The 26,652-nt window shown below is 40.6% G+C and overlaps 1 protein-coding gene and 1 non-coding gene across 3 annotated transcripts in view; both read left to right on the top strand.

The window, feature by feature from the left end:
- The window catches only part of MTHFS (methenyltetrahydrofolate synthetase), a 301,335-nt gene extending 274,702 nt beyond the window's left edge, over positions 1–26,633 (top strand). For both annotated transcript variants that reach the window (XM_057544184.1, XM_057544183.1), the window contains one exon: positions 24,911–26,633. In XM_057544184.1, coding sequence (XP_057400167.1) covers positions 24,911–24,988 — 78 coding nt within the window. In that variant the 3' untranslated portion in view covers positions 24,989–26,633. The remainder of the gene's footprint in view (positions 1–24,910) is intronic.
- Positions 25,859–25,930, top strand: TRNAE-CUC (transfer RNA glutamic acid (anticodon CUC)). Its single transcript has one exon. It is a non-coding gene; the product is annotated as a tRNA-Glu (tRNA).
- Positions 26,634–26,652: the final 19 nt, after the last annotated feature.

Genomic DNA, 26,652 nt, shown 5'->3' with positions numbered 1-26,652 from the left:
TTAAGAAACCTGGGTCCCACCCTTGACTACATCACAAATTGTCCTTTTGACCATAGGCAAGTCATTTATCACTTCTGGGCCTCATTTTTCCCATTTGAAAAAGAGAGATTCTGACTTGATGGTTTCTAAGGTCCTTTCCACCCCTCACATTCTTCCAATCCAAATTCTCTACTCCCAGGGGCCACGTCTCACTCCAGGACCTAGCTGGTCATGGCACCAAGCACAACACCTGAAACTCAGTTGTTCAATAACTAATGATGGATAAATAATCACATTACAGGGGCTTCCCTGGTGGCGCAGTGGTTGAGAATCTGCCTGCCAATGCAGGGGACACGGGTTCGAGCCCTGGTCTGGGAAGATCCCACATGCCATGGAGCAGCTGGGCCCGTGAGCCACAATTACTGAGCCTGCGCGTCTGGAGCCTGTGCTCCGCAACAGGAGAGGCCACGACAGTGAGAGGCCCGCGCATCGTGATGAAGAGTGGCCCCCGCTTGCCGCAGCTAGAGAGAGCCCTAGCACAGAGACGGAGACCCAACACAGCCATAAATAAAGAAATAAAATAAATAAATAAAGCATGACACAAATTAAGCAATGTGAATACCATCAAGCTTTAAAAAAAAAAATGAAATAACAAATAACTACTCTTAAAATTTCTTAAAAAAAAAATAATCACATTACATTAGAAAAGATTAGAGGTGTTGGGAAGGTGTATTTTTTATTTTATTTATTTATTTATTTAATTTTGGGGGGGGCTGCGTTGGGCCTTCGTTGCTGCGCGTGGGCTTTCTCTAGTTGTGGCTAGCGGGGGGCTACTCTTTGTTGCGGTGCGGTGTGTGGGCTTCTCACTGTGGTGGCCTCTCTTGTTGCGGAGCACAGGCTCTAGGCACGCGGGCTTCAGTAGTTGTGGCTCACAGGCTTAGTTGCTCCGCGGCATGTGGGATCTTCCCAGACCAGGGCTCGAACCCATGCCCCCTGCACTGGCAGGTGGATTCTTAACCACTGCGCCACCAGGGAAGCCCAACGTGTATTTTTTAAAGTAAAGTTTTAAGAAAGAAGGGAACTAAAAAATATTTTTGAGTACCTGCTATATTCCAGGTCCTGTGCTAAGTAATTTAAGTCCATTATCTTGTCTCAGTGTGAATGTGAAAGCTCCGGCCCCAGTAGGTGTATCTGGTTCCCATAAGGCCTTTGAGGTTTGTTAATTTTTGTCTTCCTGTATCCCTTCCGCTTTCGTTGTGGAATGGTTGATTCTGTCAGTAATGATACCCCATCTCCTTCCCCACCCCCACCATCACCAAGGGATAGACATGTGACCCAAGTGATGCCATTTAGACTCTCTTGCCTGGGAATATGAAGACTGACACAAGGAAAGCAAGCTTCCTAGTATTCTTGCAAAAAAATTCCTTTTAAATTAGAATCAATTCTGTTGCTTGAAGTCAAAGGATCCTGACAGGTAAGTATGGATAAGTACACAAAACTGTGATAAAGGTTTTTATCAAGCTCTGTTCCCTAAAGGAGTAAATGGATTTTTCCATATTCTTTTACCTTAATGTACTTGGGGGTAACACGAAAAGAGGCAACTTAAGAGTACGGCTATGTCCCAGGACCAGAGGGGAGAAAGCAGCTGGTGTGTGTGTTTGGACTCTGCTTATACAGGATGTATAACTGATTTCTGCCCCTGCCAACGGGCCAGACTCTCTATCCACCTCCCTACAGTCCTAAAGGAGCAAACAAAAGCATTCCTGAGAGTTCCACATGAATCAATTGCTTTTTGGAACTTATTCTCATACCACTCTCTCTTTCTTCAAGCTGTCATTTCTTTGGCCTTAGGAATAAGAAAAACCAAGTGTTAGAGTTATATGTACGAGGGCTTCTGAGTTTAAGGACAGAATTGCTCTCCGTGGTTCCTGCTGAGCTGCTCTGCTCTTAAAATAAGGTCTTTTGGAGAGGGCAGGGCAGGCACAGGAGTGCCTTAATGGTTTTGTCAGTAAGAGCAGCTAAGAGTTAACAAATTCTGTCCACATCTGTAAGAGATCTGAAAAGACATTCTTGCCCTGGAAGAAAGAATTTGAACAGTATTTTTCAATTTTGGGGGAAGATAGTAATAAGACTTTTTTTCTCCCCTTGGCTTGATAAATGCTCTTTCTCTCTCTGCTTCTTATACTGTATAATTCAAATGTTGCTGGAGGAACATCCAAGACAAAAACCTTTGCATGGAGACATGGGTGTATACTTTCTTCCCACAACAAACACGCTCATTTGCTTATAAGATATAATTTTTCTGGGCTTCCCTGGTGGCGCAGTGGTTAAGAATCCGCCTGCCAATACAGGGGACACGGGTTCGAGCCCTGGTCCAGGAAGATCCCACATGCCATGGAGCAACTAAGCCCGTGCGCCATAACTACTTAGCCTGCACTTTAGAGCCCACAAGCCACAACTACTGAAGCCCGCGCACCTAGAGCCCATGCTCCACAACAAGATAAGCCACTGCAATGAGAAGCCCATGCACCGCAATGAAGAGTAGCCTCCACTCGATGCAACTAGAGAAAGCCCGTGCGCAGCAACGAAGACCCAACACAGCCAAAAATAAATAAATAAATAAATAATAAATTTTTTAAAAAATATATAATTTTTCTGAAATGTGTAGCCAAGCTTGAAAAAAGGGAGAGAAGTCCCTAGGTTCTAGGAATGAAGAAAGAGGTCACTTGAGCAGATGCAGTGGAAGCCCTAAGGGGTAGGGGGACCAGATATGGGTACCGAGGGTTCTAATATTTATACTGGGACAAAACCTGTGGTTTGGGCATGTTTGAGGCAGTAAACTGTATAAAGAACCTGAACGTGCTAGGATAACTCTATAAAAAGAAGCAATAGAAATTCTATCCACTAGCCAAGAGAAACTGCAGGGAAGCTTGCTACATACCTGGGGCTCTGAGCAGAAACTGAAGTCCCAAGCCTATACCTTACATGGTATAGGTTATGGGTTTTTACTAGCCACCAGATGTGTAAACTGTAAGCATCAAGGATGGACAGAATTCTTGGGGCTCCAACAAAATAAAATACCCTTCTGTAAGATACTTCCAAAACTATGGCATATGGGACATCTCAGGGAAAAAAACAATATCTAGTAAATATGAGCTCACAATAATAAACTACAAACCGCATAAGGAATTGGATCACTGTGAGATAAAGCAGATACAACAAAAAATAGGATTTTCGCCCAAACAATTAGAACTATTAAGACCATTTGAGACCACAAAATAAATTTGTTTAAAGTGATTAAAATAATGGAAGACCTAAACAATACATTAAAAAGTATATAGGAAAAAATAGAACCTACATAGATAAAATATATATATAGTCATTAAATTTACAGTCATTAAACTGAAAAACACAACAGATCAGTTAAATAGCAGTTTAAACAGACCTAAAGAAAGAATTAGTAAACTGAAAGATAGATCTGAGAAACCCACCTAGAGTAAGCACAGAGTTTAGAGATAGAAAATATGAGACATAAAAGAAAGAAAGAGAAGATTCACGTGTATTTAATAGGAGTTCCAGAAACGGTGGGCAGAGAACATATTTGCAAAAACAGTAGATGAGAAGTTTCCAAGTTAAAGATACAATTCTGTTCATTGAAAAAGTGCATTGATACAGAGCAAGATAAACTCCATAACTAGTCATAGCATAATGAGATGACAGACCAGTAACAACAAAATGTCTTAAAAGCAAAAAAGTCATTAAACTAAAAACAAAGCAAAAATCTTCTCATAATTAGAATGACAGAAGACTTCTTTTCAACATCATTAGGGACTATAAAAATTTAAATGTTATCTTCAAAGTACTGAGGAAAAATAACTGACAATTTATAATCCCAAACCTCGGTAAGTTATTATTCAAGAGAGAGAATATAAGAGAAAAGTTTCAAAGTCTGAATAAGAGGTTACTACTTATAGATCATTATTGAAACAACTACTAAAGAATATAATACAATATGAAAAACACTGGGTGCAAAAGAACATTTGGGATATAAGAAGCTATCTAAATAAGCATTTATTGTCAAACTAATAATATCAATAAGAACTAATTTTTGGAAGGCTAATAAGAAAGTAGAACTAAAATAATATAAAATCGTGGTATCCAATGTGGCAGCCACTAGCTACATATGATTATTGAGCATTTGAAATGTGACTAGTACAACTGAGGAACTGAATTATTTATTTTTTTAATTACTTTAAACTTAAAAATTAAAGTAGTATAGAATATTTTTTCATCAAACACATCTTCATTGTTTTGCTAGGACTGCATTTCCTATTAACCGTGGTATCATGTAAGATATTATTATTGTGTTGTCATGTGCATGTTGGACACATGCCTTGTTTCAGATATAAACACAAAATACACAAACTGACCTGGTTAATATCAAGTATATAAATACCTTATTTATCTAAGTATCAGTGGATAGATTCACTTTGAATAATTTTTTTTTATGCATGCATGAAGCCTGGTAATGTGTGAGATTATTTTGTGCAGACAGCATGAATTACAGGATTTGAATCACCTTTCACTGGGAAGTTTCATTCTGTAACAGGGTCTCCTCTGGGCCTGAAGACATCTAATGGCCTGGGAGACCCTCTTGTAAGACTAGTCCTTGTCCCTCTGGTCAAAATTATCCAGGAGCACAACACACAGGCCAAAGGAAACTGACCCCAAGTTCCAGCAACACCTTTTCCTAGCTATGTGGCTTTGGGCAAAGTTCTACCAGCTCTGAGCCTCAGTTTCCTCATCCATGAGGTAGAATGTCCTGATCAAAGTGCTGCGGTAGGAACTAAATGAGATGGTATATATAGAGTACAATACCCAGTGGCTGGCACACAGTAAGTGCTTAATAAGTGCTGAATCTTTTTCTGTTCCCTTTCATTTCCTTGGAGAAAAGCAACCACATCAGCTAAAGGAAGGGACTGGAATAGACCCGATTCCCCTGTGTTCTTGGTCTGGTCACAGACCCTGGAACAGGCTCCCCCTGATGCGGAACAATGACCGAGCCTGACCCTGTGTCCCTACCCCAGCCCCAGGCTGCCCAGGGCCTTTGTTATGGCCTTGGTATACTTTAATTTCCCTTGGATCCCAAAATGGCCATTCCAGACAGGCCTTCTCTCAGCCAGCCACCCCCGGGGCTGGCCATGTGGAAGCCTGCATTTGTCAAATGACAGGTTTAATGAAAAACGAGGCACAGACTCACATGCATTAAAGAAGTAACTGAGCTTTTGGGGCTACATCACACAACAAAACCAGTTCTGTGCAGCCAAGCTCAGTGAGATTGATTTCTTTAAGTCCTTCTTCTCGCTCCGATATATCATCTCAGAAAGTCAATATCGTGGCGTTGCCTTCTGAACAGTACCCTCTTCTGACCTTATATGAATTGTTGGATGGGAGTCTGGGAAATTTCTCCCATTGAGTCATTTCCTTGTTAATCAGAAGCCAGCTTCTTTGTTGCTTTAATGCAAGAAAGACTCAGCTTGTTGAGCCAGCCAGCCTGGATACTTCTGTCAACATGACATACATAGATCTGAATATGAGATCAACTTTAGGCCCCAAGAGCTGTCTAGGGAGGGAAACTGAAATAATGGGAAAGTCAAGTTTTGGTGCATCGCTTGTCTATTTGTAGTGAAGGTGGTTTGAGAGACAGTAGAGGGAGAGACAGAGAAAGTGTTTAGGCATAGCCTGGGGGATGGTAGTATAGGGCAAGGCAGATTTACACCTTCCTGGAGGCCACATGAGGTCTGGAACCAGCTTTGGATGATCTTAACCTTGGCTTTATTTGGTCACGCAGAGGAGCCAGATCCGGGGAACACAAGTCACATTAAACCCACAGGAGGGACTTCCCTGGTGGCGCAGTGGTTAAGAATCCGCCTGCCAATGCAGGGGACACAGGTTTGAGCCCTGGTCCGGGAAGATCCCACATGCTGCGGAGCTACTAAGCCCATGTGCCACAACTACTGAGCCTGTGCTCTAGAGCCCGCAAGCCACAACTACCAAGCCCACCGTGCCACAACTAGTGAAGCCCACGCACCTAGAGCCCGTGCTCTGCAACAAGAGAAGCCGCCGCAATGAGAAGCCCGCGCACCACAACGAAGAGTAACCCCCGCTCGCCACGACTAGAGAAAGCCCACGTGCAGCAACGAAGACCCAACACAGCCAAAAAAAAATAATGATAAATAAAATAAATATTTAAAAAGACCTTTAAAAACCCACGGGAGGCCAAGTATAGTCCAGCTATGCTTTCTTTATTTGTTATTGGAGAGCCTGGACCAGTGACAGGGAAGGTGTGCTCAGGAGACAGATTACAAATCAGAAGGATGCTTGATATGTGTGAAGTTGGAGCAAAGGGAACAGGATCTTCTTGTGGAATTGCAGGTTGAGGCTGTGATAAGAGTCTGGAATGTTTTCCTTCTCCTTTGTTTTTCCTTCTATCCTTCCCGCTTCCCTTTTATCCCCCCTCCCTCTCTTCCTCCCTCCATTCAGGGTTTAATGAGCTTTCATCACGTGTCTGGTCTTTGCCAGGCACTGGGAATATACACATCACCGTTTCTATCCCCAGGAGCTCATATACAATCTGATGGGGAGACAGATAAGGAAACAGACGATACGCACACACGTGTTGATAATGGCTTCTTCGCCTTTAAAGCAGGTGGGCTCGGACGGCTATGGTGAGGATTCACCGAGATAAGGCAGAAAGTTAGTGCTGAGCACAGTGTGTGGCTCACAAGCACCCAGTAAGAGTTGGCTCCTGTTATTCTGATCCCGCGTCTTCTTTATCTTGATGAACAAAGAGCTATGGGCACATAGCAGGGAAGAGGGGTGTTCTCCAGGAAGTCAGGAAAGGCTTTCCCTCTGGAGGGAATCAGAGCCAGTGTGGAAGGAAGAGTGGGTCTCCCCTGACTGGAGAGGGGACATGAGGGTCCCAACCAAGAAACCGGAGGCTGGACACTGCCTTCCGTGAGTGACAAGGGACAGTGAGACAGAGGAGGGAGGGGAACAAGGACAAGAATAAAACAGAGATGAGGTCAGATTTTAATGTGCTGTGTGGACTCAGGAACTATGGAGGCTTTTAAACAGTGAAAGCACGATTGGATTTGTAGAAAGTTAGCACTAATGATGGCACGTAGCTAGGGTTAGGTAAGTGGCAGAAAGACGAATTAGGAGGTACTTTCAATAGAGCAACCTTCAAGATGATGGGACCCACACCAAGGCTGTATAAACGGAGATGGAAAAGAGAGGCTAGATCTATGAGATGTTGAGGAAGCAGATCAATTAGAAAATGATTACTGATGAAACCCTGGAGGTGAATAAAAGGAATGGGTGAGTCTATTCCTTCAGGTGCTTGGAAGGATGGTGGTCTCTTATTTACTATTTATTTATTTTTATTGGAGTGTAGTTGTTTTACAATCTTGTGTTAGTTTCTGCTGTACAACAAAGTGAATCAGCTATACATATACATATATCCTCTCTTTTGGGGATTTCCTTCCCATTTAGGTCACCACAGAGCACTGAGTAGAGTTCCCTGTGCTGTACAGCAGGTTCTCATTAATTGTCTATTTTATACAGAGTATCAGTAGTGTATATATGTCAACCCCAATCTCCCAACTCATCCCACTCCCCCTTCCCACCCTGGTATCCATACCTCCGCTCTCTACGTCTGTGTCTCTATTTCTGCTTTGCAGATAGGTTCATCTGTATCATTCTTCTAGATTCCACATACAAGTGATATTGTACGATATTTGTTTTTCTCTTTCTGACTTACTTCACTCTGTGTGATTGTCTCTAGGTCCAGGATGGTGGTCTGTTTACCCAAGATAGGCACTGAAGGAGGAGACAGAAGTGTAGGAGGGGAAGGTGATTTCAGCTTGGAGGAGGTTACAGGTGCTAGAGAGACATCAGGTGGAGATGGGGTGACGATTGAACATGCTGCTTGGGGCTTGTCAGTAGGCACTCCTGGAAAGTCCTGGTCACTAGAGGAAGTGGAAGGCAGACAAACAATTGGGGTGTTCAGAGAAGAGATCCCAGGTTAGGACACAGAGAGTAACACAGAGAGGCAGGAAAGGAAGATGAGAGGGCAGGTGTGATCAAGTAGCACAAAGGCACAGTGACATGAGGACTGACGAGAGATGACATGTAGTGTCTGGGGTGATGCTTTTCAGATAGGTCTCACTCCTGGATAGATACGGACAAGTACTAGTGACTCATCCAACTTCACTTTTCTAAAATTCCTTATTAGTCAACAAAAGCTTTGTTGGCTGCAATAGAGCTTCTTGTCCACTCTATTGCCTGGCCCAGTGATGTTTAAACAAAGGTTGAACAATGGGATCTTACAATTTTCAGCCTGACAGCTTGTCTTCCTTGAGGCTGGTTATTAAGATTTCAGAAGCTCCTTCATCCATCCAGGAGCACACTGATATCACTTTAGGTGGATGGTTTCCATGGAAACTCATCTCATTGATTTGTTAATCATTTCTCTTTGTGCTAATGTCAGCAAGTGACCCGTCCTGGCTCTGTCTCCTCACTCTGGCTCTGATCCATGTGGGGTGTGGTGACAGGTGGGGTGGGACATGCACATCCCTGTCTATAAAGGTGGCCATCCCTTCCACACTATTTGTACGGCCTTGTGAGGTAGAGAGAAAATGTTCTCCATCTGGACATCATGTAAGAGGACCGTGCAGCCTGGTTTTAAATCCTGACTACCCCACATTTGACGTGTGGGATGCTTGGAAAGTTATTTAAATGCTCTGAGCCTCCACGACTTCATCTATAAAATAGAAATAAATCCTAACTTATAGGGCTATTGGGGGAATTCAATGAGGTGAGATAAAAAGTAGACCAGAGCAACCAACAGATTGTAATTATTGAACATTTGGATTGTTTCTAATTGCCATTATGACTATTCTAGAAACAGTTAACTTGTGAAGGAGGCAGTTGAGCTCATTCAGAATCTCTTCCTGAAGGCTCTATTCTTTGACTCATTAAGGTTTTACTTTAAAACAGGGAAAGGGAAGAAAATTCACATAAATTTGCACGGGGCTGTGATTATAAATACTGTAAGGGATGATAAGCCTTAGATTGGAAAAGTGAACATGTAGCCTCGGATCCTGTTTCCTGCTCAGGGGAGAAAATTGTCCCAGTCTCCTGCCTGTCACTCCCCACCCAAGGACCAGATCAGGTGTCATCCCTCCATCCTTACCTCTTTCCCTCCTTCTCCTACTTCGCTCCTTCCTAACTCCCTCCCTTCCGCTTTACCCCCTCCCTCTAGGGATCCATGCTGGAGAATCAAAGCCAATCACTGGCCCGTCTTGCACTTTGGGTTGAGAAACTGTGGGGTTTGGGGGCTGTTTCTTTGTGAGACTGACCAATTGTTGACATTTATTTTGACTGCGCTTTGTAATACACTTTTATTACCGTATTTCGTTTGTTTGTTTGGCCGTGCTGCACAGCATGTGGGATCTTAGTTCCCCAACCAGGGATCGAACCCATGCCCCCTGCATTGGAAGCACAAAGTCTTAACCACTGGACAGCCAGGGAAGTCCCTGACCATTCTTCTTTTGAGAATTGTTTGGTCTTGTCTTTTGCCCAATTGACTTCCTATTTAGAGTGTTTGTTTTTTGTTTGTAATAGTTTTTTGGTAGTTGTTTTAGTGGGAATAGTTTTTGACATATTTTTCAGAAATTTTCCCTGTTTGCTTTTAAGTGGGCAATATACACATATATACCAAATTTAAAACATTCAAAAGGGATCATAGGGGAAAGAAAGGATCCCTCCCCCTTCCTCTGCCCCCCATCAACTACTGCCTTTCTCTAAAGGCAACTACTGATACTGGAATCTTATATATCCTTCCTGAGATATTGCATGCATATCCAGATTATAGGTACATGTATGAATATGTATGTATATGTGTATATATATTAATAGTATGTATATATGTGTGTATGTGTGTATATATATGTATATATATATTACACACATGGTAAATTGGTTTATACCTAGCTTTTTCACTTAATTAACATCTTGCTGGTCATTCCATATCCGTTTTTAAGTAAATTTTTAAAAATGGAGATGTAATTGACATATAACATTATATTAGTTTCAGGTGTACAACATAATGATTCGATATATGTGTGTTTTGCAATATGAACACCACAATAAGTCTAGTTAATACCCATCACCACACCTTGGCATCCTTGTCAAATATTAGTTGATTATATATGTGTAAGTTTATTTCTGGGCTCTCTATTCTGCTCCATTGATTCATGTGTCTGTTTTTATGCCAGTATCATACTGCTTTGATTATACCATGAATGTGAATATGAATATGATTATGAATAAGATTACAAATTTTCCTTCCTTGTGATGAGAACTTATAAGATCTACTCCCTAGCAAGTTTCAAACAAGCAATAAGGTACTATTAACTACAGTCACTGTACTGTACATTACATCCCCAGGACTTATTTATATTATAACCGGAAGTTTATACCTTTTGACTGCCTTCACCCATTTCACCCCCCCCCCCATTTCTGGCAACCACCAATCTGTTCTCTATATCTATGAGTTAGGTTTTTTGTTTTGTTTTTTTAGATTCCGTATATAAGTGTGATTGTGTGGTGTTTGTCTTTCTCTGTCTGACTTGCTTCACCTAGCATAATGCCCTCAAGGTTCATCCATGTTGCCACAAATGGCAGAATTTCCTCATTTATTGTGGCCAAATAGTATCAATATCTCATTTTATACACACATACACACACACAAACACACACACACATATTTTTTTCTTTCTGTATTCATTCATCAATAGATGGACACTTAAGTTGTTTCCATGTCTAGATTATTGTAAATAGTGCTGCAGTGGGCATGAGGGTGTAGATATCTTTTCGAGTTAGTGTTTTCGTTTCCTTTGCATATATACCCAGGAGTGGAGTTGCTGGATCATATGGTAGTTCTATTTTTAATTTTCTGAGGAACCTTCATACTGTTTTCCATAGTGGCTGCACCAACTTACATTCCCACCAACAGTGCACATGGGTTCCCTTTTCTCCACATCCTCGCCAACACTTATTATGTCTTATCTTTTCGATAATAGTCATTCTAACAGGTGTGAGGTGATATCTCAGTGTGGTTTTGATTTGCATTTTCCTGATGATTAGTGATGTTGAGCACCTTTTCATGTACCTATTGGTCATTTTTATGTCCTCTTTGGAAATGTATCTATTCAGGTTCTCTGCCCATTTTAATTAATTTATTAACTTATTTATTTTTGGCTGCATTGGGTCTTCATTGCTGCATGTGGGCTTTCTCTAGTTGCGGCGAGTGGGGGCTGCTCTTCCTTGCAGTGCGTGGGCTTATTGTGGTGGCTTCTCTTGTTGCGGAGCATGGGTTCTAGGCGCATGGGCTTCAGTAGTTGCAGGATGTGGGCTCAATAGTTGTGGCTTGTGGGCTCTAGAGCGCAGGCTCAGTGGTTGTGGTGCACGGGCTTAGTTGTTCCGTGGCATGTGGGATCTTCCTGGATCAGGGCTCAAACCCGTGTCCCCTGCATTGGCAGGCAGATTCTTAACCACTGAGCCACCAGGGAAGTCCTGCCCCTTTAAAAAATCTGATTATTTGGGTTTTTTGTGGGGGTTTTTTGCTATTGAGTTTCTTATATATTTTGGATATGAATCCCATATCAGATATATGATTTGCAAATATTTTTTCCCATTCCATAGGTTGCCTTTTCATTTTGTTGATGGTTTCCTCTGTGAAGAAGCTTTTTACTTTGATGTAGTCCCACTTGTTTATTTTGCTTTTATTGCCTGTGCTTTTTGGTGTTATATCCAAAAACTCATCACCAAGGCAGATGTCAAGGAGTTTTTTCCCTATGTTTTCTTCTCGAAGTTTTATGTTTTCAGGTTTTACATTTAAGTCTTTAATCCATTTTGAGTTAATTTTTGTGAGTGGTGTAAGATAGCGGTCCAGGGGCTTCCCTGGTGGTGGAGTGGTTGAGAATCTGCCTGCCAATGCAGAGGATACGGGCTCGAGCCCTGGTCTGGGAAGATCCCACATGCCGCGGAGCGACTGGGCCCGTGAGCCACAATTACTGAGCCTGCGCGTCTGGAACCTGTGCTCCGCAGCAAGAGAGGCCGCGATAGTGAGAGGCCCGCGCACCGCGATGAGGAGTGGCCCCCACTTGCCGCAACTAGAGAAAGCCCTCACACAGAAACGAAGACCCAACACAGCCATAAAAATAAATAAATAAATAAACCCAAAGTTTAAAAAAAAAAAAAAAAGAGATAGTGGTCCAGTTTCATTCTTCTGCATGTGCGTATCCAGTTTTCCCAACACCATTACTGAAGAGACGGTCCTTGCCCCACTGTGGATTCTTGGCATCCTTGTCAAAGATTAGTTGATTATATGTGCGTAGGTTTATTTCTGGGCTCTCCATTCTGTACCATTGATCTGTGTGTCTGTCTTTATGCCACTACCATACTGCTTTGATTATAGTATGAAAGTGAGTATGAATAATATGCAGTATGAATAAGGTGTGGTCCTTACCCCCACTTGACTCATGGTCTAGTGGGGAAAGCAGCTTTTTTGGCTATTTATCTCTTCAATATGTATTATAGTGTTTACTGTTTCTATTTCTTTTGGAGTTAGTTTTGGTAACTGATATTTTTATTGACCAATGGTTTCACAGTTATGGCCTAAGAGCCCTAGGATTCTATGGACAGGCCCTAACGAGTACTGTGGGACAGAGAGTATCTACAGGGATGCAGAACAGGGACTTGGGTGTCTCTGGGGGTACAATTTTAAAGTATTTTTAATCCAGATTTTCAAACCTATTAAGGTAGAGTTTGAAGTGTTACTCTTTAATTTCCTTCTTGTCTGTAACTAGATATCCATCCTTAGTTCTAATCTTGAATAGTCACTCATTTTTCCTGATTAGACTAGTTTTGCCTAGATTATGGGTTTAATGAAAAAAGCAGCCTCTGGATAAATGTATCAACTTTACTTTTTAAAAACTAATCATTAATTTTTGTTCATATTATTCTTTCCTCCTCTTTTCATTATTTTCCCCCTCTGTCTTTAATATATGGAGCTAAATACTTGATTTAGCTTCATTCATTCTTCTTTTGCAGTAAATAAATTTAATGCGATAACTTTGTTTTTATTATTGCTGAGATATTGATGTGTAGCATTCTCATTTCAGTTTTCTTAGCACTTTACTCTTCGTTGTTTAGATGTTTTTCTTTTACCCTAGAGTTACTTAGGATACTGCTTTTTAAATTTTTCAAGTGATTGGATTTTAAAAATAAATATTTTATTAGGCTTGAAAAATGAGTGTATACAGTTTCTACTTTGACAAGTTTCTAATTAAAATTTTCTTTGTAGTCCAATACAGACCATGTCATGTCTAGGGGCACCAGTGTGGTTGATAGGGCCCAGACTGTAATGTAAATTTGTTAAATCTACCCTAATAATTTTATTATTTAGGTCCTTTGTTTTCTTGTTTGTTATATGCCTTCCTCATCTGTGAAGCACTGAGAAAGGTATATTGATCTCTCTCACTGCTGTTCTTTCATTTTCTCCTTTTTTCTTAAATATATCTAGATGCAATGTTCTGTTAACAATGCAACTTGATAAAGGTCCACACCATTATGAATTGGGCCTCACAACAAAAAATGACTATTCCCTCTGTTTCTGTAATATTTTACCGATGAACTCTACTTTTTCTGATATTGATATTACAATCATTTTCCGTCACGTTTTTCTGATATATCTTTGCTCAACCTTAACTTAGCATCTTAGCAGGTCTTTTAAAAATAACCATGATTCCTGGTTCCTGGGAGTTTTTGTTATCAGTTTTGTTGTCATTTTTAGTGTAACAAACCCTCATTCTTTTCGTTTTTTAATAGGAATAATAATAATAGTATCTGCCTCATTGGGTTGTTGGAAGAATTAATAAGATCGTGCATGTCAAATGCTTAGCCCTGTCTTAGTGTTATTATCAGTATTATTATGAATCCCAAAGTGTTAGAAATCTCAAACTTCATAGTTTTCTTTTAAATTAAGTTTTCCCATGCTACACTTTAAACCATACGTTGCCTTGTCAACTAATGAAGTTTGAATTTAAACAAGCAGAAAATAAACAAGGATTGTTAAGGTTAATTATGAGTATTCTTATGCTGAGTAAGGAATTTCTATAGACTGAATATTCGTGTCCCCCTCCAAGTCCATATGTTGAAATCCTAACCCCCAACGTGAGGGTATCTGGGAGGTGATCAGGTCTTGAGGGTGGAGTCCTCAGGAGTAGGATTAATGTGTTCATAAAGGACACCCTGAAGAGCTTCCTCACCGGACACTGAATCTGCTGTCACCTTGATCTTGGATTTCCAGCCTCCAGAACTGTGAGAAATAAATGTTACTTACAAGTCACCCAGTCTATGGTATTCTGCTACAGCAGCCCGAATGGACTTAAATAAGAATGGGGATAGAGTTCCCTTTCAGGCTTCAGGCTTCTAAGCCACCAGTTTGTTATCTGCAGTGACAAGTCTCCGGGCTGCCGAGGGGGCACCCATCATCGTGGTTAAGAGGGGGCTTGACAGCCAGCTGCCTGCCTCTATAGCCCAGCTCCTCTGCTCACTGACTGTGAGACTCAGAGTTACTTCACCTCCACCTCCACGCCCTCCTCTGTGAAATGGGGAGATTAACAGCACCCTCTTCAATAGATCTGTCGTGCAGATTAAATGCACTGGCAGGTAGTAAGTGCTGTATACAGGTGAGCTGTTAAAGCTATGCTCATGGTCTCCTCCCCCTTGTCCTCCTCAGCACTTGTCCAGCCCCTGTAGCCTCATATGCAAATCAATCTGAATTAATTCAGTAAGGTCAAGAAACTTTTCCAGAGTACCTGTTATGTTCCAGGTACTGTGCTACTCAATAACTATTACAGGAGATGAACATATCAACATAAGAATTATAAGGCAGTATATATAAATTTATTTATTAATTTTTGGCTGTGTTGGGTCTTTGTTGCTGTGCACAAGCTTTCCCTAGTTGCGGCAAGCAGGGGCTACTCTTTGTTGTGGTGTGCAGGCTTCTTGTTGCGGTGGCTTCTCTTGTTGCGGAGCACGGGCTCTAGGTGCACGGGCTTCAGTAGTTGTGGCTCGCGGGCTCAGTAGTTGTGGCACACGGGCTTAGTTGCTCCGCTGCATGTGGGATCTTCCCAGACCAGGGCTCGAACCCATGTCCCCTGTATTGGCAGGTGGATTCTTAACCACTGTGCCACCAGGGAAGTCCTATAAGGCAGTATAAATAGTAATTTACTATCAACTTAAAATCATAAAAAGTAGCTATAAAGCAGTGTAGCAACTAGAACAGAGTCAATCAACATAAGTAAGAGGAAGGAGAGGCACAGAAAAAAGGAAGAGAGAAGGGAGAGCAGAGAAGGGAAGGCTCTGGAGGAAGAGAGGTGCCCATGAGTGGATGCTGGCCTCGGTGTCTGAGCTAGATTGACAGGCAAGGACACAGGACATGAGAAGGCATAAAGGCATTTCTGGGCCCATCTCCTCCTGCCCTTGTCTTGCCCTCCACTTCTGAGTACCTCCCCATGCTGTTTGCCTCCCTGTAGAATGTCCTCTCATCTTCTTTTTTTTTTTTTTAAGATTTTTTTTTTTTTTTTTTTTTTTTTTTTTAATGAGGATCTTGAATCAGATGCGTATGTTTTGATTGATTGATTGATTGATTGATTTTGGCTGTGTTGGGTCATCGTTTCTGTGCGAGGGCTTTCTCCAGTTGTGGCAAGCGGGGGCCACTCTTCATCGCGATGCGCGGGCCTCTCTCGTTGCGGAGCACAGGCTCCAGACGCGCAGGCTCAGCAGTTGTGGCTCACGGGCCCAGCCGCTCTGCGGCATGTGGGATCTTCCCAGGCCAGGGCTCGAACCCGTGTCCCCTGCATTAGCAGGCAGATTCTCAACCACTGCGCCACCAGGGAAGCCCAAGATTTTTTTTTATGTGGACCATTTTTAAAGTCTTTTTATTGAATTTGTTGTAATATTGATTCTGTTTTCCTTTTTTGTTTTTTTTGTTTTTTTTTAACATCTTTATTGGAGTATAATTGCTTTCCAATGGTGTGTTAGTTTCTGCTTTATAACAAAGTGAATCAGTTATACATATACATATATCCCCATATCTCTTCCCTCTTGTGTCTCGCTTCCTCCCAGCCTCCCTATCCCACCCCTCTAGGTGGTCACAAAGCACCAAGCTGATCTCCCTGTGCTATGCGGCTGCTTCCCACTAGCCATCTATTTTACATTTGGTAGTGTATATATGTCCATGCCACTCTCTCACTTTGTCCCAGCTTACCCTTCCCCCTCCCAATATCCTCAAGTCCATTCTCTAGTAGGTCTGCATCTTTATTCCCATTTTATGTTTTGGTTATTTGGCTGCAAGGCATGTGGGATCTTAGTTCACTGATCAGGGATTGAACCCACACCCCCTGCACTGGAAGGCGAAGTATTAACCACTGGACTGCCAGGGAAGTCCCGCCTTCATCTTCTATTTATTTAAAAAAAATTTTTTTTCCGATTTTTGTTTTGCTTTTTAATTTTATTTGGTTGTGCCGGGTCTTAGTTGCAGCATGTGAAGTCTTAGTTGCGGCATGCATGTGGGATCTAGTTCCCTGACCAGAGATCAAACCCGGGTCCCCTGCATTGGGAGTGTGGAATCTTAACCACTGCGCCACAAGGGAAGTCCCCATCTTCTTTTGGTTTTTTTTTTCCAGAAGAAAATTTAATAAATTCTGAGAAATACAATCATACAGACTCTTTTCTCCTATCTTATTACATTAACACCAGAAATTTATAAAAAGGTTAAACCAAAAAGATCAAATTAACAAAACTCTCCTAAAATATTTTCATGCCAAAGAGGATACAGTTTCTTAAATTATTAGTTAACTAGGAATAACAGTGTATTTTTTTAAACATAATGGAGAATTTAGTCTAGAACCTGAAACTACACCACACTTAATGAAATACTTGATTTATCACATTACTAGCAGAAACAAATAACAAAATGTATGATGCCACCGCCATTATTTATCAGTATTCTGATGTGACAGATCATATATTAAAATAAAGAAAATATATCAATATTAGAAAAAATTATCATTATTTGAAAGTAATAATTTTTTCAAAATAGGGTATTCAAGAATATTGATAAAAATATTTAAAGTCATAAAAAGTTAAATAAGGTTAACATCAGACAATCCAGCACAGCATTTCAATTCAATTATCATTGAGAACTGATTGAAATCATCTGGAAAAAATATGCCTTCTCCCAAACAGCAATTTCCTATTCAGAATACTAAGAAATGGAAATGAATATGAGAATTCTTAAGGACTTGAATATAAGGCCATACCCTTTTTATTGGAGGATAATTTGGGGGAATACTATCTCAGGTTTTGAGATATATATATATATATATATATATATATATAAGCATATAGATATTTATATAACATTTAAAATAACCAAATATTTATATATAATAGGAAAAAAGAATCTATATATCTCAATAGATGGTATATTAGGTAAGAACAGTGATAATAGATAGATAGATAGGCAAAGATTTTTTTACAGTTAGAATTAATTTCTATAATATGCTAACATTGTTGAGAGAATGTTGAAAAATGACCATGGAGAAAATCTTGGAATAAATTAAGACTTGATTGAGGGCGAGTTTTACCATCAGTTAATTCTAGGAAGACTAGCAGGATTTAGGCAGGGCACCAAAAAAGTGCTATGAAGTAAAAAGCAGTTTCTATCTGGTCTGTTGTGTCTTATTTATTTACTTACTTTCTGTCTGGATTCCTTATTTATTTTCTGTCTGGATGATCTGTCTATTGGTGTAAGTGGGATGTTAAAGTCCCCCACGATTATTGTGTTTCTGTTGATTTCTCCTTTTATGGTTGTTAGCATTTACCTTATGTATTGAGGTGCTCCTATGTTGGGTGCATAAATGTTGATAATTGTTATGTTTTCTTGTTGGATTGATCCCTTGATCATTATGTGGTGTCCTTCCTTATCTCTTGTAACAGTCTTTATTTTAAAGTCTATTTTATCTGACATGAGTATTGCTACTCCAGCTTTCTTGTGATTTCCATTTGCATGCAATATCTTTTTCCATCCCCTCACTTTCAATCTGTATATGTCCTAGGTCTGAAGTGGTTTTCCTATAGACAGCATATATAAGGGTCTTGTTTTTGTATCCATTCAGCCAGTCTGTGTCTTTTGGTTGGAGCATTTAATCCATTTACATTCAATGTGATTATCGATATGTATGTTCCTATTACCATTTTCTTAATTGTTTTGGGTTTGTTTTTGTGGGTCTTTTTCTTCTCTTGTGTTTCCTACTTAGAGAAGTTCCTTTAGCATTTGTTGTAAAGCTGGTCTGGTGGTGCTGAAGTCTCTTAGCTTTGCTTGTCTGAAAAGCTTTTGACTTCTCCATCGAATCTGAATGAGATCCTTGCTGGGTAGAGTAATCTTGGTTGTAGGTTTTTCCCTTTCATCACTTTAAATATGTCCTGCCACTCCCTTCTGGCTTGCAGAGTTTCTGCTGAAAGATCAGCTCTTAACCTTATGGGGATTCCCTTGTATGTTATTTGTTGCTTTTCCCATGCTGCTTTTAATATTTTTTCTTTGTATTTAATTTCTGATAATTTGATTAATATGTGTCTCGGCGTGTTTCTCTTTGGGTTTATCCAGTATGGGACTCCCTGTGCTTCTTTGACTTGATTGACTATTTCCTTTCCCATGTTAGGGAAGTTTCTACTATAATCTCTTCAAATATTTTCTCAGACCCTTTCTTTTTTTCTTCTTCTGGGACCCCTGTAATTCGAATGTTGTTGCATTTAATGTTGTCCCAGAGGTCTCTGAGACTGTCCTCAATTCTTTTCATTCTTTTTTCTTTATTCTGCTCCCTGGCAGTTATTTCCTACATTTTATCTTCCAGCTCACTTATCCATTCTTTTGCCTCAGTTATTCTGTTGTTGATTCCTTCTAGAGTATTTTTAATTTCAGTTATTGTGATGTTCATCACTGTTTGTTTGCTCTTCAGTTCTTCTAGATCCTTGTTAAATGCTTCTTGTATTTTCTCCATTCTGTCCGAGATTTTGGATCATCTTTTCTATCATTACTCTGAATTCTTTTTCAGGTAGGTTGCCTATTTCATCTTCATTTATTTGGTCTTGCAGGTTTTTACCATGCTCCTTCGTCTGTAACATATTTTTTTTTAATTTTTTTTGATGGGTTGGGCTGTATTCCTGTCTTACTGGTTGTTTGGCCTGAGGTATCCAACACTGGAGTTTGCAGTCAGTTGGATAGAGCCGGGTCTTGGTGCTGAGATGAGGACCTCCAGGAGGCCTCACTCCGATTTATATTCCCTGGGGTCTGAGGTTCTCTGTTAGTCCAGTGGTTTGGACTTGGAGCTCCCACCACAGGAGCTTGGGCCCAACTTCCGGCCTGGGAACCAAGATCCTGCAAGCCATGTGGTGTGGCAGGAAAAAAAAAAAAAAAAAAAGAAAGAAGAAAAGGAGCAGTACAATAACAAAGAATAAAAAACAAAATAAAATTAGAAAGATAAAAAATATATTAGGAAAAATAAAAATATGGGGCTTCCCTGGTGGCGCAGTGGTTGAGAATCTGCCTGCTAATGCAGGGGACACGGGTTCGAGCCCTGGTCTGGGAAGATCCCACATGCCACGGAGCAGCTGGGCCCGTGAGCCACAATTGCTGAGCCTGCGCGTCTGGAGCCTGTGCCCCGCGACGGGAGGGGCCGCGATAGAGAAAGGCCCGCGCACCGCGATGAAGGGCGGTCCCCGCACCGCGATGAAGAGTGGCCCCCGCTTGCCGCAACTGGAGAAAGCCCTCGCACGAACCGAAGACCCAACACAGCCAAAAATAAATAAATAAATAAATAAATAAATAAGAAAATCCTTTAAAAAAATAAAAAAATAAAAAAATAAAAATAAAAATAAAAATATAATGAAACAAATGCAATAAGGTAAAATAAAACCACAACAGAAAAAAGAAAAAAAAAGGTGGGGGTGGGGGAACAAGCCAAAAGGAAAGAACAATAACAAAGTAGAAAGAATAAAATAAAATTAGAAAAATAAAATATTTATTAGAAAAAATATATATGTAAATGAATCAACAAGGTAAAACAGAACCCCACTCTAAAAGAGGAAAAAAAAAAAAAGCCTTGTCTATGGTTGTGTAGTTTAGGTGGGGGTGGAACTTAGGCAGGGGTGGGGTTTAGGGTGGGGTGGACTTTGCTGGGTGGGGGGGCTGACGTTTGAGTGTGGGGTGGGGCCTAGGCTCAGGACACAGCAGCCGGAAAAGGCCTTGGGGCGGGGCCTAGGTGGGGTGATGTTCAAGGGGCGGGGCCTCTGCTTAGGACCTGCGTGGAAGGGGAGAGGCAGCACCGGGAAAGGAGTGCCTCTGGAGTGTGGAGTTTCCAGGTAAGGCCCTTGGTGAGGGTGTGTGGGTGGGGTTTAGGCCCAGCGCATTGGAGGGGGTCTCAGAGGGGTCTCCGAGCGTAGAGGTAGGGCCCTGGGTGAGGGTGTAGGGGCGGGGCTTGGGTTCTGCACGGCAGGAGGGAGGCTCCGAGGGCAGAGGTTTAGGCCCGGGAGCCCAATAGGCTCCCTGGTGCCTAAGTGGGCAGGGAACGTGCTGGCCGTGTTCCCTTCCGTTACTTCACGCCCCTCCCCACTGTCTCCCCCATCCCCACTGGACCCCAAGCCATGGGTGGGTCCCGCAGGGTGTAGGAACTCCTCCCCTCCCCCAGCCACCCCTCAGGGGTGCAGGTCCCAGAGGTCCGGCCTTTACTTTTGCTTCCCCTTCCCTCCCTCCCACTCCCTCAGGACCCGAGTGGCTAGAGGGGGCCTCAGTGGGCAGAGGATAAGGCCTGGGCTCTTAGCAGGATCCCAGGGGCCCTAGTGAGCAGGGGAAACCTGGCCCCTGGGAAATTGTGCCCCAATTTCCCCCTTTGGGCATGGGATCCCTTCCCCTTCCCCCACCACCGCTCAGGGACGCCAGTCTCATCCCGCCTCCACTTCTCCTCCCCCCTCACTCCCCTCCACGCCCCACGTCCTACCCGGTCGCTGGGGGTTCCTCCCGTCCCCTTAGGTGTCTGTGGTCCCCCACCGGTGCCTGGTAGGGGCCCTAGTTGTGCGGAGACGCGAATTCCGTGTCCTTCTAGTCCGCCGTCTTTTTCCACCCCCCCATCTTCTTTTAAAGTCAAACTCAAGTCCCACTTTCCCCAAGAAGCCTGTCCCCAGCTCTCTAACCCATTTGCTCTTTCCTTGTACTTTTATTTAGAACCACGTCCCTGAGCTCTGACCACGCCAACAGCCCTCAGTCCCCTTTAGAGAAGACACCTTAGAATTCTTTGTATATTCCCTCTCCCCTCTCCCAGCTGCCCACACAGTGCTGGATACACGGTAGGCGCATTTGGCTGGACGAAATGATCACTCAGACAATTCAACAGTTAATGCTTGGTCCCATCACCATGGCTGTGAGAGTCCATTTCCCACTGAAATCCCCACTAGCTTTTGAAGACGAGCAGAAATCAGAGTGATTTGCCTTTTCCAAGCTCACCATACGTGTTCCTTTTCCATGATTTCGCTTCAGGAATCCGAAGGAGCAGGAGGGACCTGGCTGGTGATTACAAAATGGCTGGGAGACAAGAAGGAAAGGGGTGTAGAAACCTGGCAAACACAACCCTCATTGCTGAAATGTCAAACTGAAGTCAAGCCCATTAATCTTGTTTTATTGCAAGATTCAAAATCGCCATGCTATGGCAGCCACAGCATTGATGGATGGGTTTCCCTGCGTTCATCCAGCACCTCGGCTGCCTGAGAAACCAGATCTCAGATGAACAGGGAGAGGAAATTAAAATGGCCTTTTGAGGTTTTTCGGTAACTGCTAGTAGGGAAAGATGGGGCATTCAGGGTCTCTGGCAGCCAAGGTGCTTACACTTGGTTTTCACCGCATTTTTTGGTAAGCAAATCAAAGAAACAGCAGTGCTGAAGCCACCATGGTAAATCTCCAGCAGCTTCTGCTCCAGTGAGGGGGCGAGAGTGGTCACAACCTCGCTGCCCTGTTGCTTGAGGCCACCGGGCTGTGATCTTGTTTGACTTCTTGCTGATGAAGTAGGTGAAAGATGGTAATGCCTGGCTGTTTTAATCTGCAATTTTTTGATCACTGGGGAGCCTAAATCTTTTTCCATATGTCAGTTTTCTAGTCAGATTTCCTCTTTTGTAAAGAACCATTTTCCTTGTGCCCCTAATAGAATTCATAATTCAGTTCAGCAGTTCCACATTGATTGTGCGCCTATGTGCCCAGCACATTCAGTGCAAGATACACAGATATATGTGTATTCCATTTCCTAATACAGTGCAGGGATGGGGATGGCGAGAGAGAGAGTCAAAACCAAAATATCACTTCACTGCAATATGGCTGATAGGGACACTTCCAGAATATTTTCCCTGGTTTTGCTGTGATTTTTGTTATTTTTAGAGAACATAGAGGTATTTGTATTTTTTATGTTGTGCATCATATATCTTGGAATCGCCTGGTCGTTATCTTTCCTCATTCTTTTTCTATTCTTTTATTGTTCTTGTCTTTGTTAATTTGTAGAAGCTCTTTAGGTATTTTGGAAATTAATTCTTTGTCTTTAGAAGTGCCACACATATATTTTCTAATCTTTTTATTTAACTTTATTGCATTTTTATCATGCCCAAAAGTGTCATTTTCAGAACATTCTTTAACATCATATATTGATAAAATAAACTCAAAATGGACTAAAGACCTAAAGGTAAGACTGAAACCATAAGACCCTTAGAAGAAAACATAGGCAGAACACTCTTTGACATAAATCGTAGTATTGTTTTTGTGGATCTGTCTCCTAAAGTAAAGGAAATAAAAGCAAAAATAAACAAATGGGACCTAGTCAAACTTATAAACTTTTGCACAGCAAAGGAAACCATCAGCAAAACTAAAAGACAACCTACTGAATGGGAGAAAATATTTGCAAGTGATATGAGAGATAAAGGGTTCATATTCAAAATACATCAACAGCTTATACAACTCAACAGCAAAAAACCAAACAGCTTGATTAAAAAATGGGCAGAAGATCTGAATAGATACTTTTCCAAAGAAGACATACAGTTAGCCAACAGGAACATGAAAAGATGCTCAACATCACTAATCATCAGGGTAATGCAAATCAAAACCACAATGAAATATCACCTCACACCTGTCAGAATGGCTATCAAAGAGACCAGAAATAACAAATGATGGTGAGGATGTGGAGAAAAGGGAACCCTTGTACACTGTTAGTGGGAATGGAAATTGATGCATCCACTGTGGAAAACAGTATGGAGGCTTCTCAAAAAACTAATAATAGAACTACCATTTGACACAGTAATTCCACTCTTGGATATATAACAAAGAGAGAGAGAGAGAGAGAGAGAGAGAACACTAATTCCAACATGTACATGCACCCCAATGTTCATACCAGCATTGTTTACAATTGCCAAGATGTGGAAGCAACCTAAGTGTCCATCAACAGATGAATGGATAAAGAAGATGTGGTTCATATGTACAGTGGAATATTACTCAGCCATAAAAAAGGATGAAATTTTGCCATTTGCAACAATATGGATAGACTTAGAGAGCCTTATGCTAAGTGAATTAAGTCAGTCAGAGAAAGACAAGTACTGTATGATATCTGAAAAATAAAATAAATTAGTGAATATAACAAAAAAGAAGTTGACTCATAGATATAGAGAACATACTAGTGGTTACCAGTGGGGAGAGGAAGAGGGAGGGGTAAAATAGGGATAAAAGTTCAGGGGTACAAACTACTATGTATAAAATAAACAAGCTACAAGATATATTGTACAACACAGGGAATATAGCCAATATTTTATAATAAATATAAGTGGAGTATAACCTTTAAAAATTGTGAATCACTATGTTGTACACCTAAAGCTTACATAATATTGTACATCAGTTATACCTCAAATAAAAAAATTGTCATTTTGATGCAGTCAGATTTTAAAATATTTTTCTTTGTGATCAGTGCTTTTTACCTTTAAGAAATAATTCCCTACTCTCAGCCTATAAAAATATTCTCTGATATTTTCTTCTAATCCGTTTCAAACTTTTTCTCAGATGTAGAAATTAGAAACAAATAGGATGAATTAAAAATTTTTTTAGTACTTAAGAACTTATGGTGTTGGTTGGAGATTGTAAATGTCCTAAATATTTAGACAGGTTTATCAATAAATCCATGAGGACCTTTGAGAAATTTTAATGACTTATTCGTGTTTCCTTTTGCCTTTGACCCCATCTGTTTTAGGGGTGTGTGAGTGTGTGTTGTGTCATCTTTATACATACTCATACCCATACAGTCGCATGCATACATACACACACACACACGTGAAGAATAACTATCCTTGAAATTGATAATTTCTTATCCTACAACTATATGTAATATTGCCATATACTTAAAATTTTTCCTGTACTATTAGTTACTAGAATCTCATTCTCATATTTAATGATCTATTTTGTATTTCTTATATTGTTAAAAGGTTGACCAGAGGTTTTGTTTGATTGTTCTGTTTGCCTTTCAAAGTTGTAGCTTTTAGTAACACTGCTATTACTACTACCATTCTTACAGAAACAGTAACTACCACTTCAAACTCTTAAGATTCATTCATCCTCTATCAGTTTTTTACCAGACACTGTGCTTTAAGCTTTACCAGACGTTATTGAATATAATTTTTACAACAACCCTATAAAAATGGCACTGTTACCCATATTTTGCAGATGAGAAACATGGGAAAATGGATCACAGAGAAATTAACCAGATGTTCCAAGGTTGCAGAGCTGTGTGTGTTGGAGTGAAGATAAGCAACCCAGGTCCATTTGACTTCAGCTTTGGAGCCCTTTAAACCCTACATTTCACTGCTTTTCTCTTTTTTTCTTTTTTTCTTATTCCATTGCTTCTTTCTTTTAGTTTCTTTTCCTGGTATTGTTTTATGTCTTTTATTTTTCCCTTGATGTGATTTTCTGTTACAAAAGTGTTAAGTTCATTCTCACTTATTCTCCCATCTCTCCCTGTCTCTTTCTGTTTCTCTCGGTTTCAATTTCCTCTTTGTCTCAGCAACATGCAGGACGTTAGTCTTAGTTTCTAGATGTCTGAGTATTTTTTCTTTTAATATCTATTTGAATTTTTAACTTATTGCATTGTGATCTCAAAGTATTATCTATAAACTTCTGCTCTTGTGTTTATAGATATGATTTAGTATGCGATCATTTTTTGCTTATAGAGCAGGTATGTATACTTCAAAAGAAAAAGTAATCCATATTTGTGGATTATGAAACTTAGTATAAGTCTGTTATATGTACTGCATTTATTGTGTCTTTCGTTTTTTTCTATGTCTTTATTTAATCTCTTGTCAACTTGGATCTGTAATAGACTGATAATGGTAAATAACTTTCTCCCTCCCGAAAAAAACAAAAAAGCACGTTTTTGTTTCATTTCTCGTGTATTTTTATAGTATTTTGCTGTATGTGCTTGCAAGTCTTATGTAAAACTTTTGCTTTTAAACACTGTGCTGTCCAGAATTAATCTGGCTGTTCCTTGGTTTGAATTTGACAGGCATATTCTGGCCTATGAATTTATTTTTAACTTTTAGAATCTTTCTGCTGCAGAAAACATATCTTACGGACAACTTAATGGTAACTTTTTAAAAAATATAATCTTTAGTGAATTCCCTGGTGGTCTAGTGGTTAGGACTCGGCACTCTCACTGCCGTGGCCTGGGTTCAATCCCTGGTCGGGGAACTAAGATCCCACAGGCCGAGAGGAACAGCCAAAAAGAGAAAAAAAGTACAATCCTTAAATAGCTTGATAGGCCACTTACATTCATTTTTATAACACCACACCGTGTTTATCATCTGTCATCCCACTTTATGTCTACTTGTCCTCTGTCTTCTCTTTTGATTTTTGATGTGTGTTTTGATAAATGATTGTTTTATACTTCATTTTCTGTCTTAAAGAATTTTAAAAAGTAACCCTCTAATTTTTAAAAAAATCATTTGCGATCAATGAGACATTCCACGAACATTCTTACAGCTACAATCACCATTTCTAAACTTTCTGAACAAGCACAACTTTTAACTCCCCTTTATAGCCAATGAAAGATGAATTTTATAGGTTTTACTTCTTTTCCTTTGTCCTCCTTTCTCATCCCTTTCTCAATTGGTAAAATCTGGGTTTTGATTCTACTTTATTTTTTTCTCACCTTTTTCCCCAGTTTTAGTTATTTGTAGCTTATTTGTGGACCACAATTTTATTCTAGTTAAACAAATTAATTTTTCGTAGTCAATTCTATTTTCTCCAGTTCTGTTATTACTGTATTGTTGACATCCTTACTGTTATTAATGATTTTTTTCTTTAATGAGCAGCTGGGCATATAGGATTTCACAAGTATTTTTCCATATCCAAATACTCCTTTTCATCTCTGTTTTTGAGTGTGCTCACTGCAAAGTGGGTCCCTGTGAAGG

The sequence above is a fragment of the Balaenoptera acutorostrata genome, chromosome 3 (assembly GCF_949987535.1).
Source record: "Balaenoptera acutorostrata chromosome 3, mBalAcu1.1, whole genome shotgun sequence".
Lineage (NCBI taxonomy): Eukaryota > Metazoa > Chordata > Mammalia > Artiodactyla > Balaenopteridae > Balaenoptera > Balaenoptera acutorostrata.
This window is presented reverse-complemented; position numbering and strand designations above follow the sequence as displayed.